The sequence below is a fragment of the Triticum aestivum genome, chromosome 3A, assembly GCF_018294505.1.
Source record: "Triticum aestivum cultivar Chinese Spring chromosome 3A, IWGSC CS RefSeq v2.1, whole genome shotgun sequence".
NCBI classification, from domain to species: Eukaryota; Viridiplantae; Streptophyta; class Magnoliopsida; order Poales; family Poaceae; genus Triticum; species Triticum aestivum.
Window position 1 is genome coordinate 13,856,263 of NC_057800.1, and position 18,524 is coordinate 13,874,786.

Here is an 18,524-nt window from a genome sequence, read left to right on the forward strand (position 1 = left end):
CAATGTCTCTAGTATCGATGCTAGACTACTCCACAGATGGCTGCTCCGTGTTGAATTATGTAGCACGTTTGTTTGGAAGAGTGAATTTGGTGTGATTACAGTCATTTGAAATGTAGCATGTTTGTTTGTTTACCCTGTTGGTGTATAATTAATGTATTGCTACCCGATTGAATGTAATAAATGTATTGCTACCCAAAAGGTCAGAAATTGAAGCGCTGTTTTCCTTTCTCGACCTCAATGATTTTATAGCTTCGTGAATATGTGATCTACTCCCTCTGTAAAGAAATATAAAAGCGTTTAGATCATTACTTTAGTAATCTAAATGCTTTTATAATTGTTTACGAGGGAGTACCATATAGATGCATGCTTGGGTAGGGATGGGGATGGTGCTTGGGTAGGATTGTCTCTTTATTTACACGCGAAAATGATCCTGTGTGTCTGATATACCAGGTTATTCAGACATACAGGATGATCTCTGCTGTTCAGCTCTGATTAGCAGGTTATTCAGCTACATAATATACTCTGATGATCTCTGCAGTTCAACCCTGATTAGCAGCTGCAATAGTATGTAGAGCTTATCATCTCCGCAGTATTATTCCCATGAACTCTGAATTTTTCTCAAGAACACCGACAGTAGCTCAGTTCGGACCTGTCAAGGCGTTTTCTGTCCCCGAAGTGGCTATCGAGAGTCAAATGGACCTTGGCAAGCCAAAAAATTGGAGCCTAGCCAAACGGATACCAATATTGCGGTCAACGCTAAATATTTGGCCGGGCAGCTCAGATGCCACGCCGAAGAGGATATTTTTTTCTCCAGCAGAAATTTACAGTTAGTTTTTCACAGTTCGCGATCCAGAGAAAATAAGCACCACCGAGGCACACATCAACGTTGACAGGGGGGAAAACCCAGTCATATCACCGCAACTGCACCGGTTTTTACCGGTGGCCTGACAGGCACGAGAGGATGAGATTTTCCAACCACATGGAGATGATCTAGTCATGACCAGAGCTGAACAAAATTTAGTTGCTGCTCTCAACTTCATCCTTGCCCGCATGCAGCTTCATGGACTTTGCTTCAGATCGGTTGTAGAGTCACAATGTACAAGAGCTAAATAGAACTCCAGGTCGACACAAGGTAAATTTTCATGGCATAAATGGGGCTTTGACCCCCAGCTGATCTGACCATCAATTTTGCCAACTATAATTCCTGAAGCATATCATATACTACAACATCATACCCATGGAAGGAAGCACACAATGCACCAAACTCTTCGCTGCAAAATGGGGTTTCTTCCCCCTTTGTCACCCCGGTAGTGCTCAGGCCTTCTTCCCTCCCCTAACTAGTCCTCAAACTTATACTATACTGGTTTCAGTAACCACGAAGCTTTACTAATTTTACGATGACAACAGAAGTAAAAAAAATGTACTCATGCATCCCCTGTCTGTCTGTCACGGGGAGCAGTCTACGGGTGCGACTCTGAACCCCGACGTCTGCTCGGACACCTCCTCCCTTTTTCGGGGGCGGTCCGCAAAGAGCATCAGGAGAAGGCCGAGGACGAGGCCCGAGGCGAGGAGCGCCAGCCCCGCGGAGACGAGGCTGAGGTCGTGCTCCAGGGGCGGGCAGTACTGCGAGGCGATGGAGCTGAATGTGTCGCGCACAAACTTGCAGTCCTGGAAGTTGAGCATGGGCGGCGCGTAGTGGTGCAGCGCGTAGCTCACGTTCGCCGCTGTGACAAGCTGGCTGTAGATCTCCGGTGTCACGGTGCTTGGGCCGGAGCACGCGTCCGCGTCGGGAGCGTTGCACGTGTAGTCCTGCCATGCCTGAAAGGCAGTAGAGATTGTTCAGTTGCCTATTCGGAATACTCCATTTCAGTAGTGCAGCCAAATAAAAATGGGAGTGAACCAGATCAACAACAATAATAGAAGATTGTGCGTGGAATCAAATCAGTTGATGCAAAACAGGATCTTAAATAAGAAGTAGAAGAATAATAACACTTACTGTCGTTGCATTGTCAAATGTCACCTCCTTAGACAAGCACTGCCGATCATTCAGGTTTTCATCGTAGGGAGAACACAGGTAAGGCATGAGCTGCCCAGGATGCAGATGGCGCTCTTTTCGGTTCGAAAGAGCGGATATAGCCCTGTTGACCAACTTCACGAGCTGCACCACGACTTGTTTACTCTGGTACAAGGTTCGGTTGGTTGTACTCGCGTCCACACATGGAAGGATGTTGCTGAGAGCAGTTTCTGCTCGAGGATGGTCTGCCCATTCGTCCATTGCCTGGCATGTATCCTTTGAAGCACTGCAACAACAACAAAATTATGATTTCAAAATAAAAAGGCATTATAATATATTAACACTAGACAAATGGGCTGCATCCTCTTTGGAACAACAGAACTGCTTGCTAGTTCAGCAGGGAAAGCAATTGATGCTAATTACTAACGTCAATAACAGAGGATGTATTAATGGACAAAGAAGTTTCTTGCACATACTTGAGTCCTATATAGATGTTTAGATTTGCTTTCATTGTTGGATATCCCAAAAAAATTGAGATTCAACAAGAAGGGGGTGGTGGTTAGCAGCCTAGCATGAACCGAAGTCTTACCACTCCTAACATAATTCATCACAGAACTTGAAAGATACGTAGTATGTAAGGTAAACAATACCTGCTAACTATCAAAAGAATCCCGATAAGAATGAAGAGAGCTGCCACTATGTTCCAGCATATGGTAGCAAATCTGTAAGTTCAAATAGAAAGGTGTCAAAATTACTGCAAAGCATACCCAATTCAATACATAATAATCGGTAAATAGGTCAGAAAGCTTACGTGTAAACTGTATATCTTGGTCCGTATAGCTCCAGAACTGCATAAGGGAGGAACAAGCGAGTTCAGAAGTGAGTGGTAACACAGCCATAGTGAAAAGAGGGAGGGGGGTATGTAGTATGTAGATTGAGAGTCAATTGTTTACCATATCCAAGGAATGCAAGAACAGGCATTAACACAGCTATGCAAATCAATGCAACAGACCTGTAGTAAAAAAGGAATTTCATTTATATCTGGAAGCATATCACTAGAAATTCATTCAACAAAAATCACTAGAAATGAACTTCAAGAAAAAGGAAATGCCATTAGTCAATTTGTCATGTGATTGTGTATTTCACCAACATAGTGGTGTCATTTTCTAGTTAGATTTAAGCCCACTGGCAAGCATAGTCACATCCACACTATTTCTCAGTGAAATTCTGGAGGTAAAAACGACAAGTAAGCAAGGACAGCTTCGAAACATACACATTATGGAGAACTTTTCTGATCCTTTTGTAGCTTTCTGTTGTCTTCAAAGATATGGTATCAGCTGCTTTATTTAGGTCCACTTTCAAATTGTTAATCTGAGCCTGCACATCTGATGGAAGATACAGTGCTGCCACATTGATCGTCATTGCAAATGACAAGTAATCTGTAACATTCCTCAGTGTCTGGATAGTGAAATCAGATTGGTTGACAACATAATCCAAAGTATCGGTAGCTTCTTCACGGAATTCATTCTGCCCATAGAGAAGGACAATGCATCCAGTTCTGGCATCAAGAGGATCATGGAAGATATTAGAAGCGGTTGACAGACTAAATTTGGGCAAATGCATGGTCATACCATCCTCAAATCCTTGACCATATTGAATAATACTTGAATATCAAAAGCTACTTGGATTCAAAATCAGATTTAATAGACATTAAGAAAAAAACATGTACTGTTCTGATATGAACAAAAAATTTACCGTTATAAACCAGCCCATTTGGGAACATAACATAATGTAGAAATGTATCACCATAGTTGTACTGTGAAATTAAGAAATGAAAATTTGTGTTTGCACATATAATATTGAAATTGTTTCATCTAAAAATATCATACATCAAGTAATACAGTACTGAACCCTGAACCCATACTTCTAAGTTCTAACTACTATTCATGCCTTCCATAGAGTACAGAGAAGTGCTAATCTAATGTAAAAGTTGGATGTATGGATAAGGCTACCCATGGGCAGTTGCACAAGCAACTCATCTAGACTTGTACATAAAAATATATTCCAAACTAGAACAAATAAACAACAGTACAAATGAACGGTAAAGAGATTAAGTGTCTTACAATAAAGCAAGCACAGCAACCACAAGCAACACAGGTCGTGCTACATCTGCATGAGAAACCTTTGCTTTGCCCACTCTTGATTTACAAAAGCAGAATGAAGCTGCAGCAATCCCAAATGAAATAAACCACAGGGCAGCAAGGAGAAATCCAGCAACTCCTGTGAATGATACAGACTGAAACATACTTGATTCAGTTAACATAGCAGTGCAATGCAGAATGGGAAAGGGGGAAACCAGCAGTCCGTAAAAGTAACTAGGCAACTTGAAAGATGACGGTCAGATTTGACATGCTAACAGGTTTCGTCAATCATTGCTAACTATATAAAACTAGGCATATGCTATTTGCCTTGACTCTGTACCACCCAATTCCATTTTTAAGCCACTGTCCTTTTTCTTCTCCATAACTTCGAAGTCAACTTTGCACTTAGTTTGTCCAAGAAAGTTGTTGATTATTCAACATGGTTCCAAGAAAGCAATAACCTACTGTCTTAAATCCTGCAACTTTCCTGTAGCTGTGTACACTCCTGGTACATTTGGGGACACTTTGGGCATCAAATGTAAACTAAGTACCGTCAGCCAACTAAAAGGGGATGACATGCCTTATATTCCTCAAAGTAGGATCAGTATTGATGGGCTGAATCTCTAGTGCGTACACGGACTGTACCAATCCAACTACCCTGATCCCAACAACCCACATAAATACTACTTTGGTATAATGACATCTCTAACAAATTAAAGCAATACGCTCATGAAAGGGTTAATTATTAATAAAGTCTAAACAATGACACATACCGCCCAGTAGTGCTTGTTGGTGATGTTCCAACCACCTCCATACATCCTGAGATGGCGGAGAACGTCCGGCCGCCGCGTCCTGTCCTCGGCCAGTACCAACGGATACTTGGCGACGGGCCCCATGGCCGCCGGCCCTGCTGCCCCATCCGGCATCCCGTTCAGCAGCCCCTTCGCCCATGGCCCCAATTCCTTCACCTCTAAAGTACCAGAAGATTTGCACAAAAAAATACAGACCTTTTAGCACCAGCACCAACATGGATGATATATTAGTAATAGTAAACTGATACTACAAACAAAGTTCCACTTGCTTCTAGTGCAAGGCTAGTAGCAAATCAAAAAGGGTGCTTGCTTCTATGGTAAGAAAGGCATCAAAGCGCGCATTCCTAGTCAATACGCATAAATTACGGCGATGTCAATTCTTGTCACATGAAGCACTGAAAATCAGGAGGCCTTTGGTGGAAGAAATAAAGGGGGCAGTTGTACTTCCTAGGAGCCAGGAGTTGCTTGGAGTGGAAGTCGTCAACCTCGTCGGCAAGATCGATGACAGCACCGACATGAATATACTACTAAAAATATACGCCACCAGCAAACAGCTTGACTGATTCTAGCAACCGAGCCGAGGTAGCTACCGTAGCAGGAATAAAATACGGGTTGCTAAAATTAGCACCCCTCCTGAGCCTGAGGCAGTGAGGCGTACCAAATGGGATTAAGAAAACGCGATCGAGTGTCAGAGAGGATCTACCGACACCACCGGCAGTGAATAAAATAGCAGTAAATACATTCTCGCAGCGGCACCGCCATAAACAGTCGAGCGCCGAAATTAAATTAGCGGTAAATAAGATAATAAACACTCGCTCGATTCTCTGACTCTGAACCTAGACTGGAAGCGCGAGTCGAGTCGATCGCGGCGGGATCACCACCTGGAGACGCCGACGAGGCCTGAGCTAGGAAACAAAAACAGAGCGCGATTTCGACAGGCAGGACGGACCGACGGTTCTGATTAATCGCCCTAATAAACGACAAAAAAAATAAGAGCGTGGCACGGCATGGCAGGCACCGAGATCGGAGCTCGCGTCGCTTCGGGAATGGATCGAAACCGATCCCCCCTCGCTCGCGCGACCTATCGACGGATCAACCGGGGGCGCAGATCGCCACCGCCACCGCCAGCGGCGACGTCGGCAAACGAGCAAGCACGCGGCGAGCGAAGTATGCACGCACGCACCTGGCGCGGCGCCGTCGATGCCCGCGGCGAGTCCGGCGAGCGAGTCCCCCTCCGCGGCGGCCGCGACGCCGACCACCGCCGCGAGCAACGCGAAGGCGACTCCTCCTCCTCCCCACTTCATCCCGATCGGCCCTCGCTCAGGGGTCAGGGCCGCCGCATCTGCGTTCCCGCGCGGCGAGGGCGGCAGGCAGGGGTCCGGCGGGGGCGGGAGTGAGTGGAAGACACCACACACGACACGACACGGCGCTACTCCGACTCCTACTCCCACTCGCCCGCCCGCGCCCACGCCAGTGTTTATTGCTCCTGCTCCCGTCCCACTCGCAGACACACGTCACGCGCCGCACAGCAGAATCACATGGCATGGCGGCAGCCCGGCCGTGTACGATCCCCCGGGTGGCCCTAGCGGGGGCGACGCGCCCCGCCGCGTGCCACGCGGTGCCGCGGGCGGCACACGTGGACGCGTGGGCCCCCGCGTACGGCGAGCGAGATGCGGGCCCCGTTGCGGGGTGGCACGGGTGCGCGGTGGAGAAAGGGCGCGAAAGGGTGGATTGGCGGTGGGGCCGGCCGGGATCTACCACTGCTACTATGTGCTCCGCCTGCGCTCAGTGCCTGTAATTACGATCCTGCCCCCACTGTTGCGCGCACGGGAATTGGCAGCGGAGCGCCGTCGACGGGAGGGCTAGTTTAGGTACTTTGAGCAGGAGGAGGAGAGCAAACGTGGAACGCGCGTCGCTGTCCCGCGGGCCCCACCCGCATACCCCTGCCCGTCCGTCCAGATATTTCGTTAGTAGAGTATATAGATAGGGGCGCTAGCTTTTTCTGGTCTCCATCAATCAACATTAGCAAAAGCAAAAAAAACATTAGCAAAAGAAGAAGAGAGAGAGAGGGAGAGAGATCAGTATCGGATATTGCTTTCTCCTTTGGTGAGTGGAAATGGAGGGAGGGAGTCAAGGGTGCGTTTGGTTGCAAGGGCGGTTATGAATGGGTTGAAATCGTTCAGAAAATAGACATGTTTGGTTATAAAGCACATGAATGGTTCGAGCCAAAAAAAAAGAATATACCATGAAGATGCTGAACCGTTCCACCCAACCAAATCGGTCGAATCAAATGACCACCCTTTGCATGCATGACTATGTGAGCATGACTGGTGGTCCCGTCCTAAATAATTAGCTCACCACTTATATTCAGCCAAACACATGAATTGAATGGTTCAATCCCAAAAAAATTGAACGGTCCCAACTCATTCATACGACACCTTCAACCAAACGCATCCTAAAGCTGCGTGGTGACGCGGAGGGGAAGCTGTTTTGCTTTTGGCGGGCAATTTGGCGGAAAGCTTTACGAAAGGGGTTGGGAGCCGGCACCCCGTAAAACGTGGGTTTGATTTACCGCCTTCTTCTCTGGGATTGTGCCGTCCGCTTTGGGAGATCCATCAAGGATCTCATTGCTGCCGGTCGAAGCAACCATGCATTCGTGCAGAGCCACAAAGAGAAGAGCAAAAGAAAAGAGAGGCTCTGGCATTGATTTTTTCTTTTTGTAGGATCCACCCAAAAGATGATTTTGAAATAGGGTGGTTCATCTTTTGAAAAAAGGATTTTCATACAAATGTACCGTTTCATTTTTAACCATGACAAATCTGACGTTTTCTATGAAAATTCATGTTGTTGGGAGCATGGCGATTTCTTTAACGGACATGGCACTAGGTCCTACACGTCCTGCTAGGTGATCTTTATTTGGGGGACCTGTTCGAGGGACTTCAACAAAGATATTCATCAACTCTTTCTTCGCTGCAACTCGAAGTTGGTAATGATCAGATATAACCTTGTATGCATCTTCATAGTGACCATGTTCTTGATTCGTATGTCGGATTTTTTTTTCTACTACGTTTTTCAATATGGTTTGGCCCTCGACATCTGGCTTTAATAGCCGGGGCTTGGCCACTCAGGCGGCGCCATGAATGTGAGAACCAAACCGGTGACCTCTCCAGCGATCCAATGGGCTTTCCATCGACGTGATGAGCGCGCTCGCGCGGCCCCATGTTTATGTCAACGCAATATTAACACATTTCTATTTTATTTCACAAAGAATTGCATAAAGTACACAAGCAAGAAAATAACCATGACAACAAAATAAAAGAAAAATACCTGTTTTCTGGGAAAAGAATTATAGAATGAAGAAATGTTCATGTTGTTAAAAGCATCTTTCGCTGCTTTAAAAAACTTGTCAATGTGCATTTGAAAAAAAAAACATGTATTCAAATAAATGTTTCCAATATGCATTTTCAAATGAACATCATTTATATGAAAACATGTCCGACGTGTACTAAAAATAAGTTCCACCATTCTATGAACGCACATTGCATTGTTTTAAAAAGTACACACATGTTTAAATAAAGGAAAAGGAAAACATGAAAAAGAAAGCAAAAAATAATAGTGTAGAAAACCGGACAAAATCTGTAAAATAAACATAGAGATCCGGAAAAATAAATAAAAATCCAAGAAAACTAGCACAGAAAATGCCCCAAAAAATCAGCACAGAAACACACATACAAGAACACATCCCCCAGCTTGGTACTGTTGCTACTGAGCGGAGCCGGAGCGGCGAGGGCTGGTCGCCTGGTGATGTTGCTGCCACACAAAGCCAGGTCAGCGAAGGAGAGGTGGGGTCACTGTTAGTGCTAAATCCGACATATCTCGAGATAGGGGTCCTAAGCTAGGTGTCTTGAAACAATAGTAATAATGGACACATTATTTACCCAAGTTCGGACTCTTTTGAAGAGATAATACCCTACGTATGTAAGCACGCACCTGGCGTGGCGCCGTCGATCCCCGAAGTGAGGCGGCGAGCGAGTCCCCCTCCGTCGCGGCCGCGACGCCAACCACCGCCGCGAGCTACTCCTCCTCCCACTCACTCCCGCCCGCCTACGCCAGTGTGTTATGCCCCTGCTCCCGCCCCACTCGCAGACACACGACACACGCCGCACACCGGGCAGAATCACATGGCGGCAGCACGGGCCGTGCAAGATCCCGCGTGTGGCCCTAGCGGTGACGTGTCCAGCCGCGTGCCACACGGTGCCGCGGTGGCACACGTGGACACCTGGGTCCCGGCGTATGGCAAACGGGATGTGGGGCCCCGTCGGGGTGGCAAGGGTGGCATAGCACGTGCGCGGAGAAGACACGATGTGAAAGGGTGGAGTGCGGTGGGGCCTGCCGGGATCAACCACTGTTGCGTGCTCCGCCTGCGGTCAGTGGTTGTAATTACGATCCTGCCCCCTGTTGTTCGCACGGGAATTAGGAGCGGAGCACCTGTCCGCGGGAGGGGCAGGTTCGGTATTTCAGGGCACATGGCGGTGCTTCGGTAGCGTTAACTAACATAGAACGTGTGTCGCTGTTGCATGGGCCCCACCTTCATGCGTCTGTCCGTCCATCTAAAAATTTCGTTAGCATTGCGGAACCAACTTTTTTGGTCTCATCAAATCAACGTTACCAAAAGAAGATATCGATATGAAATATCTCTTCCTTTCTCCTTTTGTGAATGGGGGGAGTCAACAAAGGTGCGTGGTGACGAAGAGAAGGTGTTTTGCTGTGGTAGGCAAATTGGCGGAAAGCTTTAGGAAAGGAGTTGGGAGCCGGCCCCCGTAAAACGTGGTTTTGATTTACCGCCTTTTTTTCTGGGATTGTGCCGTCCGCTTTGGGTTTGGGAGATCCATCGTTCGGGGATGTGATTGCTGCCGGTCGAAGCAACCATGCATCCCTGCACGACCCGACTGTTGCGTCCACGAAGACAAAAGCGGGAAGAAAAAAAAAACTCCGGCCGACTCTCCTCTCTCGTCCACCTCGGTCTTGAACTTTTTTAGGGATCCACCCACAACATGATCTCGAAATACGGTGGTTCACCTGTGAAAAAATAAAACATTTTCATACAAATCTGTTAATGAGATTTTAACCATGAAAACTATGTTGCTGGGAGCCTGGCAAATTATTTAAGCAATCATGGCACCAGGTCCTGCTAGAAGGGAACTGTCCGTGGGATGGCTCGAGAGACTTCAAGAAATATCTTCACCAACATTTTTCCGCTGCAACTTGAAGTTGGTAATAATCAGAGATGACCTTCTATGCATCTTCATAGTGATCCCGGTTCTTGATTGGTGGAAGAGATTTTCTTTTCTTTTCTTTTCTACTACCTTTCCAAACAGGGTTTAGCCCTCGACATTTGGCTTTAATAGCACCGATGCGGCACCGTGAATGTGGGCACCAAACAGGTGAACTCTACGGCGGGTCGATAGGTTTCCCGTCAACATGATGAGCATGCCCATACGGCCCCATGCTTATGATTTTTCAAGACTGTCCGTGTAGACCATTCTAAACTATTCACATGTTTAAAAAAATATTGATATTTGTTTATATAATGTAAAAAAATGTTCACGTTGTTTAGAAACATGTTTAGTTGCTTTAAAATACTTGTCTATGTGCATTTAAAAAAGGTTTGACATGTATTCGGAAAAAATAATTCAAATATGTATTTGCAAAAATCAATATATTTGAAAAATGTTTAACTTATTAAAAATAAGTTCCACAATTATATAAATGCACCTTGTGTATTAAAATAAAGTAGACACATGTTTAACAAAAGAAAGAGGAAACCATGAAAAGAAATTAAAATAAGAATATATTGTATAAAACCGAATAAATCTGGGTAAAACCCATTAAATAAACATAGAGAGCCGAAATGTGAATAAAAATCTAAGAAAACTAGCGCAGAAATTGCCCAAAGTAATCAGCACAACCCCCCCATCTAGCGCTCGAGATATCTCGCCCCACTGGGCTGGAAAGCTCCAAATTGGCGCCCCCCATGAGTACATTGGCTGGCTCATCTCATTGTTTTATAAATTGGATAGCTACTGAACCTGTTACCGTTCACTGTTGACCATGGTCAGATAAACCACTGAATATTTCAGAAAAATATAACAAAATAATAAGTAATAGTTAAAAACAGTTTATGAAGTTTGATTAAAAAATCAAAAAAATTTGAAAAGTTCAACTAATTTGGGAACAAAGTTCACATATTTGAGAAAAGTTCTTGAACTTGAAAAGGTTCAAGATTTGGAAAAGTTTGTAATTTTGAAAAACTTCACAAATTTGAAAGAAATTCATGGATTTAAAATGTAAACTCCACGAAAAATTGAAAATAAATAAATTTGAAAAACATTCAGGAAATTTGGAAATCTCACGAATTTGATAAAAATGAAAAAATACAAATAAAACAAAAGCAAAAAACGAAAAAGAGAATAAGAAAATAAGACAAAATAAAAAAACGATGGAAAAGACACTACATGGGACAGCCCATTTAGATACCACTTTTGCGGATGGCGTGCGCGCTAGTTAAAGTAATGCACTCTAATTGTCGCTTAATGCGCCAAATAAGAGTTGGAGCTGGACCGCCTGTTCAGGAATTTTGTTGGTCGGAACGTTGGTTCATCGGTTTGATTGTCAACTTTTTTAAGCAATAACCTATTATGTATTTTATCAATAAATACAATAATCAATAGATTAAAAATGTGTAATCACATAACAGTAACCAACAACTACATGTTAATATCTAATTCATATACATGATAATATCTAACTGAAACATAGTTTACTATAGCAGTAACTAACAATGCAAGCAACATCAAGTAAGCAACATTATTGATTTACATAGTAACTTAGTAAGAAGCAGCAAGCAACATCAATTAGTAGCATACTAGCAACACATAGTAAGTATCACTGTATTAGTAATCACATTCACTGATTCACATAGTAAGTAACCACTCATCAGCAAAGCAACAACTACAATGTAGTGCTAAGCAGCAACATGCCGGCAATATTATTCATAGTCCACTAATCAGGAACATCAAGTGGCATCATGCCATCAACATAACTCGTCGGTACAGCAAGCAAAAGCAACACACTTGAGTACAAAACTTCACAAAAATCACATGCTTCATGCTAGGACCACAATAAAAGGATGCAGATTGGAGAGAATGGAGAGTATCATACTAGATTCGGTCGTTGGGTCGTCCTAATGAGCCGGTCTGGAGCAGTCTCGGGAGCGGAGGAGGGTCCGGACTCCGGAGGTGACCGTCGGGTGTCCTGGAGTGGAGGGAGATCAGAGTTGGACATTGACGAACCAGACTGATGGCATGCGGTAGCGTCCTCACTTCCCAGCCGTCAACAGAGGTGGCCTGGTGTTGCAGCTGCCGCGCAAAGCCGGAGCGGTGAGGACTGGTGGCATGGTGTCCCTGCTGCCAAGTAGAGCCGAAGAGGCGAGAGAGAGGCGGGGTCATTGAGCCACAGCGCTAGGCAAGGGTGGTGCCAGAGGGGCGGCGCACGCATGATGAGTTTCAATGTGTGAAGAAAACTGAGAGAGAAAGCTCCCAATCGATCGAAACCCAACCAAAAGAGTATTTTTTTTTCATTTACTACCCTCAGCTTGTTCGCACAAAATGACTCGATCGAGGGGCTTTTCTGGAATCAACATTGAACAGTCCGATTTTATGTGAACCGTCAGGTTCACCGGTTTTTCAAAAAAGTAAAATGTCAAATGGTTTCTCCAGTTCATTTTCTCGAGCGGCCCGCCATGCTAAAATAACCGTTAGGATCGTTGGTTCTGGGTTTTTCTGCTTCAACCGCCGATCTAGTCTAATTTTTCAAACTAGAGATGAGAGTTCCATCCCACGACTAACGCGTTGGGAAGCATGCAGGGGCAGGACGTCCTTTTCTTCTTCTTCCTTTTTGTTTTTTTCCTATTTACAGAAAATTCAAAATTTCCCAGAATATTCATGATTAAAAAAACATATTTAAAAATCCTAAAATTTAACATTTATTCACAAAGTTAAGAAAGTTCATAGATTTTAGAGAATGTTCATGAATTTTGAAATACTGTTCACTAATTTTTAAAAATATATTCTTTAATTTCATGAATTGTGTGCCGATTAAAAAATTGTGTAAAAAAATGATGGACCAGTTTTGAATTCAATGAACATTTTTTGCTTCGAATTGGACGAACATTTCTTAAAATTCATGAACATTATTACAAAACAATGGTGAACATTTTCTAATTGTTAGGAACATTTTTTTTATATTTGATGAACAAATTTTGAAATGGATGAACATTTTATGAATTCGGTAAAAAATGGATTTGATGAAAAAAAGGTTCAAAATTTTGAAAAAAATAGAAAATAATAATCATGGGTGTACAAAAGAGAAAATGGGAAAAATTTAGAAAAAAGGGAAGAAAAATAGAAAAGAAACGAACACGTGTAAAGAAAGAAAAACCCAAAAAAACGAAAGGGAAACGAAATAACCTGTCAAAAACTGGAAGAGGGATGTGTGCTGGGACGTCCCAATTCACTTAGCGAGCGTAGAGGAGTGCCTGTTTGGTCAACCACTGTCCACCCATGCGGTGGGACTTTCCTATTTAGCGCTTTAGGCGCCCGTTAGTATATACTTTCTCCGTTTTAAAATAAATGGCTCAACTTTATATTAATTTTAGTATAAAGTTAGATCATTTATTTTGGAATGGAGAAAGTACATTGCAAACAGGTGAGAACACTCCGCCCACCTCCCCATATTTTTCTTTTTTTGAAACACAAAATATGCACATCCACGGTAAACAAAACCAGCGACTGCCAGCATTAAGGATGAAGCTACGCGGCAGTAACTATTGGGTTATGGATGGGCTTAGGCCCATATAAAACACTAATCTCTGGTTAATTTTGAGGCCCATGTATGAGATGGCAGGTGGTGAGAAGTTTAATCTCACTTTGCTAGTTGAGGAGAATTGAGACCTTTGGATAAGGGATGCTCTACCATTTGCCATTGGGAGCTTGGGAAGAGGAGTGGTACACGCGCGTTCTTTCTCCTCCGCCGCCCGCCTAGTCACGACATGACACGCGTGCGCGCGCCGCGGGTTGCGGGAATGAGCCGAGCCGAAGCTTATTCTCTCGTACAACCCTAGTCGTCAGCTAATGTTCCTCTCTCTATGCTGCTTCCGGCGATCCCATCCCGACGACCGCGTGCACAGTTGGTCGGGAGAGCAGGTGCCTCCGGAACCCTGTCGTTCGAGATCCTGTCTGGGAGAACGGCAATAAGGTTTTTGGGGAGCGTCTCGACGTGACTGCTCCTGATCCGTCCCCAACTCTGTTCGTCTCTGCTTCCACTACTTCCCCTGCATCGACACCATGGCCGACAACGCCGCCTCCAAGAAGAAGGCCACGGACGACGCCGAGGCTGCTGCTGCCGCCGCCGCGTTGGCCTGGCCAACCGGAGGGTATGATCTGTTCATCCCTCGTTTACTCGTACTTATAATAGTCGTATATATGCTGCTCATGAATGGTTCGATTCTATGTTCTGTACGTGATAGTATGATTAGGTATCGCTATGAGATGCATACCTTTTATGCCATGCTTACTGTTTATTCGTGAATAAGTCTAATCGGAAAAGTGCTAATATTTCCAACAGTAACCGCCATGCCACCTTGCCCGATCTGATAACTAACCTCTTCTTCTATATTTTCTTCTTTCTTCTTTTCTTTTTTGTTCCTTTTTTACTGTTTTGATGATTATTTGTTTTAAATTCGCGAACTTTTTCTTCAAAGCAATGATTTTTTCGTCAAAATTAATGATTTTTTATTTTGAGGAACTTTTTAAAATTTGATGAACTTATTTTTAAATTGGATGAACTTTTTAAAAATTTGTGGCCTTTTTTTAAAAGCCATGAATTTTTTGAACTGCGAAGAAATTTTATGAAAATCCATGTTTTTTTTTCAAATTTATTGAATGGTTTTCAAAATTGATGGAGATTTGTCAAATTTATTGATTTTTAAAATCTACGAACCTTTTCAAACTCGAAGATTTTTTTCAAAACCATGATTTTTTCAAATTAGATTAACTTTTACAAAAATTGTGGTATTTTTATTCAAAATCGATTATTTTTGTTCTAAATTTGTGAAACTCTTTTTCATTAAGAAATCAAGTTTTCCAAACTGTTTTAAAATAGTTCAAAATTCTAATAAATAGCATGGATACGATGGTTCTTAAACAATTCACGTTGCTATCAATCACAAGTGTTCAGCAGGTGGTAGTGGTTAGCTACACAATTTTTGTGTTGCAGCAGCGCGAGTTCGAAGCGGCTCCGGTTAGCTCCCGCGGCGCCGAACGCGCAGATTAGGAGCATCCTAGGTGGTGGGGAGCTCCTATTCGCCGCTTCAGGCGCCAATGAAGCTCCCTGGCGCCCACACGCCCACCATGGTGGGCCGGCCCAAGTACTAGATTGCGTTGAAGAAAAAGAAATTCACTAAAAACGAGAAAAAAACTTCAATTCAAAAAAGTTATGGACTTTGCAAAAACGTTAATAGAATTGAAGAAATCACTATATTTGAAAAAAATTGAACATGAAAAGGTTCGTCAATTATTTTGAAAAGATCATGGATTATAAAAAAATCTTCAATTTCGAAAAACAAATTCGCTAATTTGAAAAAGGTGTACCTGGCTGGAAAAAAATTCATCGATTCAGAAAGAAAGTTCATCAAATTGAAGATTTTTGTTTTTACGAAATTGAATAAATTTCATCAAAAAATAAGAAAGAGGAAAGATGAAAAGATGCAACTAACATGTCAGGTTATTTGGCTGCGTGGTTACTACAGCGTGCATTGACTCTGGGGGCCGCGAGTTCGATTCACTCAGAGAGCTTTTTTTTTGGATTAAACACAGAAAAAATTAGCTAGCTTGGTCAGCCCAGGGCGGGGGTAACGGGCGCCTGAAACGCCAAATAGAAAATGCCTATGCGGTGAATAAGGGTATCGCTCCTAGTCAGCGCATTAGACTCGGCGGCTAGGAGCGATACCCTTGTTCAGCTTTGTTCGCTAACTAATTGGCTCGTCCTAGCCAGCACTCTTGCGACCTGCATGTGTGGACCGGCCCAAGAAGTTCAACCAGCTCGCTCAGTCGGTCTTCTCCTTTGTTCGCTAACTAATTGGCTCGTCGGCCGTTGAATGCTAAGGGAAATATAAAAAAATAGCAAGTTGAACTGCTAGCCGTTAACTTTAGAAAAAAATGTTCGTGGGTTGTAAAAAAAATCACGAATTTGAAAAAAAAATATCACACATTTGAAAGAAAAGTTTAGGGATTTGAAACGTTTGCGGAGTTGAGAAAAGTTCAGGTATTTGGTAAACGTTTATGGATTTGAATTATTTTTTTACGGACTTGAAAGAAACCTAGGGTTTGATAGAAGTTCATATATTTTTGAAAAAATGAAGAATTAGATGAATGTTCATGAATTAAGAAAAGATAAGCAAGACAAAGGAAAACGAAAACGAAAAAAACATAGATTAAACCAGTTCTGAAATAAACCACGGGAAAAATGGCGGAACCTTCTAAAGGGTTGCCAAAACAGGTGTGAAAAGAATGCCACATGGGCCAGCCCAGTGTGCAAGCGTTCGGTAGTAAAGCTTAAACGAGCGCTGGAAGCGCTGGAATCGCCGAATAGGAATTGACCGCCTTTTTTTTTCAGGGGGGAGGAATTGACCGCTGGGTTGCTCTTCCCTTAACTTATTTGCTGGATGAATACGTGCCTGCTCTAGTGCATGTGCGTTGCCACAAATCTCCGGCCCGAGTTTCCTCTATACTACAGGCTACCAGTCACAGGTGTATCGGAGAAGGAATTGCTTGCCTGAGCTATCATCTGCGCTAAACAAACGCTAAAATCCCTAGAGTCTCCGGATGACGACGTAGCCGGAGCTGATAAGCTCCATTTCGGCGGACAGGATATGTTTTACCTAGCCAGGTAGATAGATTAGACAGCGAGAGAGTGACGTCCGTGTAATGTATTATGATCAATCAAATCACTGAATCCCGCGGTCTAACACCTCTTGCAAGTAGGGGTAGATAAAGCAGCAGCATTACGGGCACGGCACGCTCCGACGGACGACGAATGCACACGATGTCAAAGGTTCTCGCTCGTCATTCCGACAGCAACGTCGACCGACCCGTCCCTGCCTCACACGACAAACCAGTGTACCACCTCGCTTCCACGTCGAGAAGACCTCATATTATAGTGCCACCACTAATTTTTGTTTGGAAGTACTATGTCCCAAGCCTTTTTTAACAGTAATAGTTATGCTCAACCTCGGGGGAGAATGGCGTTTTGGTGACCAAGCTCCGTGAAGCCCTTTATTTTTTGAAAAATTGAAAATTCAAACTTTCGGGTTTTAGAAAAAATTAAAAACAATTATGCAAGTATACAAGGATGAAACTACAATGTTTTTTATAACCAATTCAAAAACTATATGACCTAATGCATGATTTTCATAACTATGGCCCCGTCGGCCTCTATAAGGCTGAAGACCAGTTTTTGGGTCGAACGTAGGCCGAAGAGTGCTATTCGGTCTCCTGTTGGCCGAAGAGAGGTGGAGCTGGGCCGAAAAGCTCTTTTCGGTTTTCTTTAGGCCAGTCATTTTTAGGCCAAATAGTCTTCTAGGGCCCAGCTCTTCGCGTATACGTCAGGCCGAAGTTGCATGGCATCTCTCTTCGGCCTATTTTAGGATGAAGTGTTTTTTCAATTTGACTTATGAATCCTATACAACCATTTCTCGTCTTAGACATTGAAAATATATACTTTCCCGCAACCCTTTCCCTCCATATGTTTCCGCCAATTCAAACCCGTCAAACCTTTCCCGCCAACCTTTTCCCTTCATATGTTTCCGCCAACCCTTTCCAATGCAACTTATAAAAACCCCTCCACACTAAGGTGGGTAAGCAGTCCAATGTAGTCTCGTCAAGATGTCCGGTTATCCTTTTGATCGTACTTTTCACCCTAGAATGAGCCGATGTCTTCCGAGATTAGTCGGTGATTTCAAGATAGACAATAGGATAGTTCCATGGGACGAACGCCTCGAGTGGCACCGTACTGAATGAGTTGGGTCACGCATTGACTAGGTGTGGGTGGCCTGCAAGGACCTATGAGAAGATATGGAAAGAACTTCCTGGGTTGCATGGAAGGTGGAGGAAGTAACAACATAAGAGTGAAACTTTCCTAAAGACTGTAACAGAGCATACTTATTTATGGACTGCCGACAGAGAAGATGAAGACGATATCTTCATGCCGAGCACCAAGGTCAGAGTACCGCATCGTCGAAGGCCAAGAGTAACGCATCGTCGAAGGGCAAGAGTGTTACATCGACGAAGGATGACGATGATGCCTTCATGTAGTTTGTAAGCTGTATTTTTTTAAGTTCAGCCATACTGTTTAATTCAGATATACTTGTATCTTAATTATCTGTTGCAGTTTTTTTGGAAATGTAACTAGAATACCAATGTAAATTAATAGTAATATGTC

The 18,524-nt window shown here is 43.7% G+C and overlaps 1 protein-coding gene across 1 annotated transcript; it reads right to left on the reverse strand.

Moving 5' to 3' along the window:
* Positions 1-1,125: 1,125 nt before the first annotated feature.
* Positions 1,126-6,460, reverse strand: LOC123059861 (uncharacterized). The gene is made up of 9 exons (XM_044482392.1): positions 6,151-6,460; positions 4,929-5,125; positions 4,138-4,310; positions 3,288-3,572; positions 2,968-3,026; positions 2,826-2,862; positions 2,665-2,736; positions 1,997-2,300; positions 1,126-1,818 (listed from the first exon to the last, which is right to left on the reverse strand). Exons 1-9 carry the CDS (start codon positions 6,269-6,271, stop codon positions 1,447-1,449), a joined length of 1,620 nt encoding a protein of 539 aa, XP_044338327.1. The 5' UTR covers positions 6,272-6,460; the 3' UTR covers positions 1,126-1,446.
* Positions 6,461-18,524: the final 12,064 nt, after the last annotated feature.